The sequence below is a fragment of the Watersipora subatra genome, chromosome 6 (genome assembly GCF_963576615.1).
Source record: "Watersipora subatra chromosome 6, tzWatSuba1.1, whole genome shotgun sequence".
Taxonomy (NCBI): Eukaryota; Metazoa; Bryozoa; class Gymnolaemata; order Cheilostomatida; family Watersiporidae; genus Watersipora; species Watersipora subatra.
This window is the reverse complement of record NC_088713.1, coordinates 47667817-47680266: the sequence shown is the minus strand read 5'-3', so window position 1 is coordinate 47680266 and position 12450 is coordinate 47667817. Positions and strand designations below refer to the sequence as shown.

Here is a 12450-nt window from a genome sequence, read left to right as displayed (position 1 = left end):
GTTTCTGTATAATAAATTGTGGAAAGCTGCACGCCAATGCCAAGTATTGCTAAATGAATCTGCAGGACAGTAGGCTACATGCCCGGTAGTAAGTAGACCTATTCACGATTATAAAAAAAACTCACGTAGCAATCCTTATCTTCGGTATAGCTAGCGTCTTTGAAGATGTCACTCTTATCTGGAAATTGCCTCAGGACTTTTAGTACCACACTATCGTAGTTGGGTCTGCTGTGACTATGGGACCAATTAGCTTCCCCAATCGCCTGTACAACCATTTTCCTGGTCTCTCGTCCAGTAAATTGAGGTACATTGAGCTCCTATAAAACAATAAAACTGAGTTCTTACTTACTATAGGGAAAAGCCATAGTGTATATTAACTTTTAAGGCAAATTACTTAATTAATTGCCTAAGGCGGAGTTTTTCTCATAGACAGAAAATACTGCAGTGTAAAATGCATAGTGTCTGCTCGAACGATAAAGTGTGACTACCAAGAGTTGCCCATTACAAGCGCTTTCAATCAAGGCTAACCTACTAAGATTCAACAATTCAAACAGCACCATACTTAGCAGGTCTAATGTACGTAAAAATTTACATTACAAATTTAAGTTGTGCAATCAATTCAACATTATCGACAGCCAAAGAACAGCCAACGAATTTAGACAGGTCGACAGGATTTATTTTCTCTAGCTAACCTCAATAAATATTAACAACAGCAACAACAACAACATAATTTACAGTATATTGCTGTTACTCACTCGCATAAACAATGGAGAGCTAGAGGGTGTTGAAACAGTCGCCTCAGCAGTGGCAGAGGCTGAAGCAATAGGTTCGGCGGCAGGTGATCCTGAAATAGCGGAAACAGCAGAGGAAGGTGTTGAAACCGCAGGTCTAGGTGTGGTAACCACAGGTCTAGGTGTGGTAACCACAGGTCTAGGTGTGGCCGGCATGGAAGCAGGTGGTGATGCGACCGCAGCGCCGAGTGTTGAAGCAGTTTCATTAGGTGTTGGTAGTGTAAGCGCAACAGAGGGGGCAGCACTTGGTAAGTTATTCTGAAAATGCAAAGACCAATAATAGAGGCGCCTCCGATATAAATGATATGCATAAAACTATTATACTCAACAATAATCAAGCTAAATTTTGCTAAAAGAAGAACGTAAAATTTACCTTTTGAACACTTTTGACAAGCTCTTTGAGTCTTCGTAGGTATTTCATACATTTCCCCAGAGAGCTATAAGGAAAGTTCACATACTTAACATAATGCCATAGTAATACTTACTAGTAAAGTTTACAGCATAGGTAAATGTAAATCCAAAACTGGCCATTTCAGAATGTCTTTTTGGATCCACATAAAAACGTAACGCAATGCAATCATAAGCAATTCTTAGCCAATTCTTAATTCTTCCTGTCATACAAGTTAAAATGGCGAACAAAAATGATTGACATTGCTAAAGCCTAAAACAAATTGCAAACCCTAGCTATCAACTAATCCATTTGGGGAGGTAATGTAGTTGATCTTTGTTCTTCGCCTAGACAGTATTTTTGTACTCCTTGGCAATAAGAACTCCTTGGCAAAAAGAAGCTGAGTTGCAAGTAGGCCTAATTTCTATTTGAACCACAGGCCGGCCAAGGTGTTTGGTAGCGCTCGGACGGTGGTGCTCGCCCGAGCACCACCGCCCGAGCGCTACCGAACACGTTGGCCGGCCTGTGATTTGAACAACCAACTGGCGGAGGTTATAACATAGACATGAATACCATGATCGCGTAGTCTATCAGACCAAACAAAGACAACTCACCCAACACCAAGCTGCTGAAGCTGCTCTGGTTGCAAGTCAGGTATCACTTCTTCATCAAGGATATCATTATCTAAAATGAATTCATAAAAAAATCAAACCATACCAGTCTTGTTGGAGGAAAATAATTCCTAGTGAGTTAACTTATATCCTTAATTAGAGAGAGCAGTAGCAGCAGCCCCCACAGACTCACAGAGTTAGAGTTGAATTCAAAGTTACAAAAAAATAGTGACAACCTAATCATTCCAACTTAATTCTAAATCATTGATTTGGGCACCAATGTTGAAGAACCTTTGAATACTCATTGTGGCTTCAATTAGCTCGTTAGAATATTCTTAGCCAATAGCGTATCTGGTAACAAATCTATGCTCATACAGTGAGTCAAGTATTTCATTTATTTGTATAACTTGACAACCATACAACCATAAAGTGACACTAATGAGTAACTGAAGGTGCAACTTTTTTGTGATTACAGCTGTCAGAATTTAGTTGCCTTAGTTGGAGTAAAAGTTAAAAGTTAATGAAAGAAAATATTGAAATATAATTCCGACTTAGCAGCCTAGTACTACTAGGCTACTAAGTCTTAATTATATTTCAATCTTTTCTAGGCTAGTAGTAGTACCACAGCCACCCAGGCACAAATGGATGGTGGGGTTGGTGGCTGTGGCTGTGGCTAGTACTAGTAGTCAACAAGATAGTGTAAAAATTAATTATTCAAATGCTGGCTGGCTGCACCAAGGAGTTGGCTACACAAATGTATTTAAGGGTAAGAACACAAGATTTGAAACGAATGATGTTGGAAGTGTGGTGATTGTAAAGATTACTTCTTTCTTTGGCCTTCTTTCTATTCTCTGTTTAGTAGGCTTACATAGGCATTGTGTTTTATACCTTTGAAATTTTAACTACTCTATGGCCTAAACAAGAAATTTTAATTACTCTATAACCCAGGCTTGAATTGTGTCGGCAGTAATCTTTTCTCAATTGAAAACCTCTGAATGTTCTTACAAACAAAATTTCCTTCATGACTTCTATCAAAGACTAAAGAGTTGTATGTGGGATACATACAACTCCTTGCTCCTATCAATATGTCTGTTGCATTGCATAGGCCTGCATCAAGAACTCCCTGCATGCATATAGCTATCTATTTAATTATGATAAATAATATTCATTCATTGCATATAAATAGGTACGCTTTAGATCTTCTACTGTTCGGGTGACTGCTCTCAAACATACTACTTTATGTAGCGATTAGGCCTCTCTCACAAAAGTAAAAAATATTATTGTTTCATGTTTTCTATAAAAAGGGATTGTAAATTAAAAGAAAGTTGAAACTTGACTTAATAAAGCGAAGAGCCTTTTAATTTAGGTTGATTTCAAGGTCTTGATTTCAATTCAGAAACTTAGGCCTACACCTTTCATTTGTCTAATCCTAGATAGTTGTGATTTTGATTCTGATGATGATTACCCGTTGGGTATGAAACTACTAGTAATAAAATGTTTTAAACGAATTCTATTTTAATATATTTTACGCTTTGTTCAACATTGGGCACTTTAGTAGATGCCTACTTCCAAAGTATATAAAATAAAAATTATCTCGTTGAATTTTAGTGATCAAGTCAAACTATAAATGTAGCGTATACTCACCAAGTAATATTTCGTATGCCGCTGTATCGCCTATCTCTTCAAAAAGGGTTTTGAATTGTTCCATTATTGCAGAAAGTTTGTAACGGCTATTGCTAAAAATCTTAGCCCAACGGATTCAAACGCCAAAGTACTGTAGGTTCAACGGTTACGATACAGTATTCTGACTTGAAATGAACCAACTACACCAAAATTATAGTATTCTCTCTTCATAGCCAAGCCTACTATAATTTATTGGACAAGCTTTCAGCCTAAACAATGACTGCATTGCTATTGGTCTATTGCAACCAATCACATTGTTATTGTCTTGCCTATGATAACCCTTGATAATAAGTTTTATCTGAGTTTATAGATTAGTCCATAAAAAATGGTAGATTGCTTTTGCAATTTTAAAACTTGTTTTAGGACATGTTGTTGACGATACTGCTGTTGAATATATTTCTGCGAACCCGAATCCTGGATCTTGTGGAGGCCCAGTGGACTTTCACTTCAAACTGCCCTATCTTGTACCGAATTCCGACTTAGGCAAGAAATTGTATAGGATATATGTTGGATTTTTGTAATAAGTGTTCTAATATGCCAATTTTCTTTCTGAACAGATCAGACTATAGGGATATTTTGATATTATTTTGTTTTTCAACAAAGTGTCCTCTGAAATGTTAGTAACACTTGCTCTCATTGAGCCATTGGTATTTTGAATAATTGTTAATATTCCAATTTTAGGAAATGCTTTATAGCTGTTCCATATGTGGATTTTCTCACAATTCAAATAAAGTCTTCACTCTCCATGTCATCCGAGTTCATAAACATGATCCAAGGTTTCGGATAACATGTTTCTGCGGCATGAGTTACGGAAGGTATGATATGAAGTTGGCCCTAAAGTCCTATTTGGTATTTTTAAATCTGGCTAATAAATGTCATGTCATATGATAAGGGTTCTGTTTTGAAATTGAGCTAACCATAATGTAAAAGCCCCATTGGAATCAATTTGCCTGATAGGTTGTCAATTTAAAATACACTGAATGGTAGTTGCTTGTTTTACAGCTATCTCAGTTATAGAAGGCACGTTCGTAGGAAACACAAGGACACTGAAACTCATATTGAATCAATGCCTTTAGAACCAGTTGTAGAGCCAGTTTTAGACCCAGATCCGCAATCTCCTCATCATCGTAACAGTAAGTATAAACTCATTATCAGGAAATTCAGACACTATTGGCACATTCTTCCTAAAATTATATTTTTCTCAAAATGGACATGCCAGTCAACAATAAAACGCAATCTTATTCTTGTTAATTGTTTCAGATGAGCAAACTGTTAGACCTCCTTCACTGGAGAAGAACTGTGCCAAATTTATGCTAAGTCTTGCAACAAGTAATATTCCCAATGTACACATTGAAAAGATTGGTTCCACTGTCACTGAGCTGTTGAATGAACAGAAACGATTGTTAACGGATACAGTGCAAAAAGAACATGGAATAGATGTTGGCGGTTTATTCCCCTGTCATGGATTCACGCGTCTAGCCACTCAACACACTAGAATGCGATACTTTAAAGAGAAGTTCAACCTAATTGTGAGTTCTTAATGTGTTTGTACTAAAAAAAGTCAAATTTTAGTTGACACACTGAATCAAAAAAATTATCTAGCTGTTTGCTGCCTATAATCTAAGAATACAAAGCAAATTCGGAAAAGATGCTGATCAAATCCTTAATATTTTTAAACTAAAGAGTATAATATAGGCCTATAATTCTTCTTGCGTTAACTCTTGGGAGTTTTTAAAAGATTACGATCACTCAGTGTTTCATTTTAGTTAACCCTTTCAGCCCTAATTATTTTCCAGTTGAGTGCCCCCCTGGCCTAATTAATTTTTCACACTCAATATTTAATAAAGTGAGGTGTGTTAGATTGAGCATAAATAAAGCTGCGTTCAAGATAAATGAAAATAGTTTTTTGTAACTTGTTGGTAACATTCTTAGCTACATTTTGATACTAACATATACACATTAGGTTAATCTATATAGGATGTTATTGATAAGATTCAAATCAATACATTTTTTGGAAATCGAAAAGTCTAAGTTTGGCTGCTACTACAAGTCAGCTTTTTGGTTGATAACACTTCAGTAACATATTAGGATAACAAGAAAAGGTGTTATCATCAAGTTGCAAAAAAAAATTTGGAGTTCTAACCAATAGAACTGAAATTATGAGCCTATACGCAATATTATGGCATAATGTAGTTTCCGTTCCATTGTTCAATCAATTGGTATATAAGGTCTATATATCATATTTACATTCTATAAGGACAACATTTATTGCAGTTATGATAATAAACACGAGATGCAAACAACTGGAGTACAAAACTAATATAATGTATCGTTTTTATCAACTAAAATTGTGAAAAGATTTGTCAAATAAAATTTTTTTATTCGAAAAATTTAAAAGTTATAACTATTTAGTAATTTTGATGTTGTGCAATTGAAACCCACTTTGTGCTACTAATAAACGGTCATAGTGTTGTTGTAGATCACTGTCACTGCTAAATTCTTCACCTGAACTAATTATTACGTTAGATTGTAAGATTTAGCCGTTGTCTTTCGGCAAACGCATTCAATATGGCGACCTCCAGAGTTGAAGTTTGAAATCTATCACAGGATTTGCCTAGTAAAATGCTTTTATCCAACCACATTTCTGGTATCAAAACAATCCTCAGACTGTTATCTTTCGAAATAAAGCTATAAAAAAACGATAAACACAAAAGGAGTATCAATAAAGTTACTCAGAAAGTGTCCCGAAAGTGTTGGCTTCAGGCCCAAGTGTGAACAACTTCTCCCGAAATAGTTGGCATCAGGGGTGAGAGGGTTAATGCTTTAGTGTCACAGAGTCCATGGACGTATATTAGCATCCATGAGTTACGAGTTTTCGTGTTGAAATCTCTAGTGTGATAATTGTAATGTAAACAAAAGAACAATGCTGTGACTGTGAATCATAATCATAGTAATAAAGGGTTATCTATGCAGTGAATTTAAAAATTAGCATGATATTTATGCCATAATATATATTAATTATGGCAAAATAGTGAGAATAAGGGCTCATTCTTGATCAATCTTTTCAAACTAGTGTGTTGAAAATTGCTGAATATAGCCCCTGTCACGGAGTGATAGCAAATATGTAATATAAAAAGTCAATGCAGTCCTGGGGCATATTAAAAAATATATTTGACCCACTAGTTATCCTGAATGATTGAGGCCGCGCAGCGGCTGAGGGAGCGCGCTGGCGGAGAGGGTCCGGGAGGGGCGCCCGAGCGCCCTTCCAGTGGGGGGTCCGGGGGTCACACCCGGAAAATTTTTTTCTAAAATGGTGAACATTTACAGCATTTCAGAGCGTTTTGCAAGATTCTACTGAGTCCACAAATAACCAAAATTCGAACATAATATATAATATAAAACAGTCAAAAGTTAAAAGCGAGTACGTATAAAACTACAAATGTATTTCGTATGGTCAAAAACTAGATTTTATATCAAGTTTTTAACCATACAAAACAGATTTGTAGTTGTATATGTACTCGCTTTTAACTTTTGACGATTTTATATTATTTTAGCTCCCAATACCTATATACTATATATCTATATGTCAGTGTATTATGATGGCGCTAGAGATTTAAACAAAACTAACTAATGTCGATTGGCTCAATGACAGCAACATGTTATCTCATAATCTCCTTTGTGATCTTTACTAGATTTAATCATGTTAAGGCAATACAAAGAGGTACTGTTATGTTATGCAATAATACATGATCTCACTAATGAGTTTTGGTTATTTGACCCACTAGTGAAATTTTCACTCACGAAAACTCGTAACTCGTGCCCTGTCAAATACGCCCCTGAATTGCAGTCAATTGACAATATTCACATTAGATCACTTGCCTTGGAACCATTGGGGTGTTTAGAGAAATAAAGATATGATAAAAGCCTGTTTGGAAATAAGCCTCTTTCGTTTGAATTTTCCTTAAAGTGTACACCAACCAATTAATTGTATCCTAACCTAAATGTCGTGTTGTGGCTTGTAGGAATCGACTCCAATTCGCTACAACAACACCGCTAGAAGACCATTTTACTATGTATCCGTACTATCAACTCTCCAGGTAAATACTTGTGCGCTTAATAACTGCAAACATGCAAGATAACTTCTGAGAGAAAATATATGAAAAAGGTTGTCAAATGTGCTGCGCTTGTCATAGTTCTGCGATTTCAATAAGAATTGATTCCTGCTAATTACCGTTAGTGAACTGGCTATGGACAAGTAATTTTTTCAGGATTAGCTCTTTAAATTTTTTTCAGTGACACAGCTAAGTTAGTGTAACAAGTTAGGTTCCCTAGGTTGATAGTTGGTCTACAGTTAGTGAGTTTATTTATAGTGACTTATTTTGCTAATTGGCTTGGCCATGTTCCCATTGTACTGAACATATCTTTATTTCAGACCATTTGTAAACCTAATTTGCTAATGATTATGTAAACAAAGAGCGCCTTAGCTGTTCCCATCAACAATATAGCAATGAACAATAAAGCACTTGTCACCCTGAAGAGTTGCTCTAATTTATCAGACAAATATAAACATCACACAATAGGGTTCCATGAGGAAATTGAGTCATCTTTGACTAGAAACACAACATTGTCGACCAACTATCATCACCTCATGGAACCTAACTAAATGCTAAAAGTACAACCAACATTTTGCTTTCAAAATTATGCAAAAAAGCTTTAGTCTATGTTCTCATGTATTCATTCATCTGTTTGCAGATAATGTTAGATAGTCCAGAAATCCGGAATGTAGTACAGTTTCCAATATTCTCTCCAGATGGGGCAATCAAAGACTGCATAGATGCTGATTATGCACAGAATTCTGACTTTTTTGCTGACGGGCAAAAGATAATGGTAGCAGCCTATTATGATGATATTGAAGTGGTATGTCAGCTCAAATAAAAGTGTGTTGATTTAAGGATCATAAAGCCCTTCAACTATGCTACACAAAACTTATTGGCGACTACTGCCTTCTCAAATTTAAGTGCTCATCTAACACAGAAGAATTGGGCATAATTCTGCGTAGGCCTATAAATAAATTTACCATTTATGTTTCGGTTGTGTCAACATGCAGATGTTCAGGTCCCATCACTGACCGTCGTACATGGCTTTTCAAATACTCAATAGTTTTCATTTTTGTTGATCCTTATCACATGCGTTGGTTTGAGGTCATATTCTTTTGATAATCGTCATATTTTTCTAGGTGAATCCAATTGGCTCCAAAAGAAAAAAGCACAAGATAGGTAAAGTGGAATTTTGCTGCATGTTTTCAGGAACAGAATTTCGTGGTTTTACAATATTTGTTTTTTTTTAAACAGCATATCTCACACTGTTGTGTTTTTCATGGTTAGCTCTTTTCTATTGGACGTTACTGAATGTCCCGCCTCAGCACAGATCCCAATTGAAATTCATACACCTGTTTGCTGTGGCATACTCTGCTGACGTTAAGGAATATGGAGTCCAAGCTATCCTTCTAAAGTTTGCCGAGGAAATTAATGTACTCAAGAAGGTAATCATAATATTCTTATAGTAATAGGTTAGCTTTGAAAACCGGAGCTAGAGCCTGGCAATGAATCTAAACTTCAAGTTATTTGACCTCTTTTCTGGCTAGTGAAAGAGTTTCTTTATGAAAAGTCTATGATCGAAAATGTATTTTATTCCATTGTTTGAAAAGGATAAAACAGTAAAGATTCTATGTCTTTTATTCAGGATGGTATTGAAGTTGTGAATCGGGACGGAAAGGACATCTATAAAGGATCTTTGCTTTTTTTTATTGGCGACACTCCAGCAGCCAATATGGTAGCAGGGTTTAAAGAAGGAGTGGGAGGGGCAGCCATGAAATGTCGGACGTGTTATGGTAGCTCACAAGAGATTATCCAACAGGTTTGTGTGTTATGGTATACAGTTTATTGCAGAAGTGTGCTTGTTGTGTTAACTTTTTTAGTTATGCACTTATCATAAGACTTTTATCTTGAATAGAAGCTATTCCGTGCGCTGAATCAGGGATTATGTTAATGCTGTCGCACGTCGCTACTAGTGTGTGGTTGCTAAGTTTCTGAATTTCTAGTTCTTTTCGTCAGTGTGATGCGAAACTTTGTATTGCTTTCTATTGCTTTTAAACATGCTACAGTTTAACCACACGGAGTTTAGACTGAGAGACATAGAGAGTCACCGTCGCCACTGTCTCCTTCTCGGTCCAGAGATGCCTGCTCGGCAGCGTGTAGAATACTCAAAGCGATACGGAATCAACTCGCTATCCATATTAGATAAGATCGATGGATTTGATGTTTGCCAATGCATTCCTGTTGACATTATGCATATTGTGTGCGAAGGAACTCTTCCTTATGCCATAAAGGGGTTCGTATCTAGGCTACTGGAAAACCGAATAATTTCTATATCGTCATTGAATGAACACATCAAAAACTTTCCATACAGAGGAGACGACAAGAAAAATGCACCCAGTAGCTTGGAAAGATCTTGCTTCAATGGACTAGACACCGGAAAAATTGGTCAATCTGGTTCGTATTCAGCCTACTGCAGTTGAATACGTTTTTGTTTGATTTCGACAGTCAATGAGGAATGCTAATGATCTAAATTCTAAACTGGTGATTTGTGGAGCGACTTTCCCAATCTAAACCACTACAATATTTTAGCATTTTTTTAAAGTCCTATTATGTTTGTTGCTTCGTGTAAGAAATAAGGTAAAATAGTTTTTCAAATTTTGATATATTTTTCCTTTTCACGCAACTTATGCTTTTTGTAGATCTAATCTATAACTCTTTTTTCAGCAACTCAAACTATCTGTTTGGGCTTTCTTCTACCTTTAATACTGGCTGGCCACAATATTGAAGAGATTCCAGAATACAGACTGCTGTTGATGATGGTTGAAATTACCTCCGTTCTGTTGGCATATTCGTTCAACAAAGACCAGATTACAACCGCCGCAACGCTAATAAAATTATACCTAGAAACCTGGGTGACCGTATATGGAGCTCACACCATTACTCCCAAGATGCATTACTTGGTACACATCCCCTACTACATAGTGAAGTGAGTTCTCAGGCAAAAACTCTATAATTTTATCAGGCCAGTATAAATATATATAGCATGATTCATGTCATTCCAATTTAATGGCAAGCGGTCCGCTGGCTGCGGTATGTCGGTTGGTTCAGCATCCCACTTTACAGTGATGTTTTTTTTAAAAGTATGTCTCAATCTCAAGCATTATTTTACTATGTAATTATCAGTTGTCACATAAAAACTTTAAACTTCATGTAACTTTATGTAACTGTTTACCAGATTTGGTCTTCCAAGAGGAACCTGGTGCTTAAGGATGGAGGCTAAACATGCGTTCTTCAAATCATTACGCATGAGAAACTTTAAGAATGTGCCGCTAAGTCTAAGTAACAGACACCAACTCGAGTTTTGCCATGATTGGGCAGATGCCAATGTGCATGGCGTATTGCATCACAACAATGCCAAAACCAAGGGCGCACGTAAGTATTGCAGTGGCTGATATCTCAATAGTGTTCGAGTAACGGAGTTGGTGCGTGCATGGAAATATGTTAGTTTACTGAACATTTCTAGAAATTGGGGTACTCTTTTGAGGTATTGTCTGAAGACTTTGGAGTCATTTTGTTATCAGAGTACTCCTCTATCGGAGTACTGGCTTTTCGGTCACCATGTGCAGTAGTCATAGGCTTTCCTGATAGTTCTCATGCATCGAGTTTTGAAATCGCTGCTTTACAGTAACGTGTTCTGAGGAATCATCCACTTGGTTTTTGTCACCTGAGACAGATAGCTGTTGTTAAATGCTATGGCTAATTTCTGCTCTAACTTATCGAACAGGCTTTGAGTAAGATAATTTTTTCTTGATAGGCACCGCTGAAGACAGTCCTGAACCACCTGAGCACATCCAGGAGAGTTTGGGAGATTGCACACAATGCTGCAACACCATCACAATATCTGGTAAGTAATGGGATACGCTGTAAGTAAGCTCTATTGAACTGTTATTGTTATTCAATCACTTATTTATAAACAAATCTTCAAAACACAAAGATTATTCTACACTGTCTTGCTTTGTAGGTTTTAGATATAGCATTGGGGACGCCTTTCGTCTAGCTAGCGATACCTATGGAGTAATTCTGCAAATAGTGGCTAACAATGACTATATTACAGCCTTTCTACTAGAAGAATATAAAGCAGAATGGTTTGAAGCTCGGCTCTTCGCTCACAAATTGCAATGTACCGGAAATTTTGTTTGGCGGCTGGTATCTAGTCTACCCCACCACCATCCATTATATGTATATAAACTGCCGCCATTTCAACCCGCTTGTTATATTCAGCCAAGGTATTTTTCTGATCCTGAATTTGTTGATACCGTATGATCCGGTTTTGAGCGCCCCTTTTCCTGTAGAGACGGATAATACTTTGAGCTGTGGTAAATTGTCTTGTTGAATGCTTTTAAGTTTTTATACATTTTGATTAGTGTTATAAAAATCTTTTGTAATTAATTTCCGTCGATTCTGGTAGGGAGGCCTACTGTTTTAAAGCCAGATGTCGTAGCTTTATATTTTTATTTTACCTAGTGGGCATGAGAGTATTGTCTAGGTTTTGGTTCAGCTTGAAATATATTATATTGACCTTGTCATTCACTTTACTTCCCAGAGATTTTCATGTTTCTATGTTGAAAGGTTCAGTTCAACGTACGGAAAACTTGTATGCCTACCCCATTCTGATACTTATTGTCAAAGAAAGACGCTCTCACCATGCTTGAGGAAACATGTTGAAGCGAAAAATACTGACCACAAAAGATCTAACAAAAGACCAGCTCAAACACTACATATTTTCAGACCCTGTTTTAACAATCTTGAGGCATCTTTAAAAGTAACTATCTAGGGTACATGATTGGGCAGTGCAAGTAGGCTGAATGTAGTGTGTGCAC

The 12450-nt window shown here is 36.7% G+C and overlaps 2 protein-coding genes across 2 annotated transcripts in view; one reads left to right on the top strand and one right to left on the bottom strand.

Moving 5' to 3' along the window:
• LOC137398326 (uncharacterized) overlaps nt 1-3607 on the bottom strand; it is a 7124-nt gene extending 3517 nt beyond the window's left edge. The window contains exons 1-5 of the mRNA XM_068084434.1: nt 3435-3607; nt 1794-1863; nt 1165-1228; nt 756-1049; nt 126-317 (exon numbers count right to left, since the gene is read on the bottom strand). Of these exons, the coding sequence (XP_067940535.1) occupies nt 126-317; nt 756-1049; nt 1165-1228; nt 1794-1863; nt 3435-3498 (684 nt within the window). The 5' untranslated portion in view covers nt 3499-3607. The remainder of the gene's footprint in view (nt 1-125; nt 318-755; nt 1050-1164; nt 1229-1793; nt 1864-3434) is intronic.
• Nucleotides 3608-4084: 477 nt separating this feature from the next.
• On the top strand, nt 4085-12156 carry LOC137397924 (uncharacterized). Its single transcript, XM_068083996.1, has 13 exons — nt 4085-4288; nt 4476-4606; nt 4734-5002; nt 7496-7570; nt 8226-8390; nt 8710-8749; nt 8858-9015; nt 9216-9389; nt 9637-10024; nt 10295-10556; nt 10806-11002; nt 11385-11474; nt 11592-12156. Exons 1-13 carry the CDS (start codon nt 4158-4160, stop codon nt 11891-11893), a joined length of 2382 nt encoding a protein of 793 aa, XP_067940097.1. The 5' UTR covers nt 4085-4157; the 3' UTR covers nt 11894-12156.
• The last annotated feature ends 294 nt before the right edge of the window (nt 12157-12450 follow it).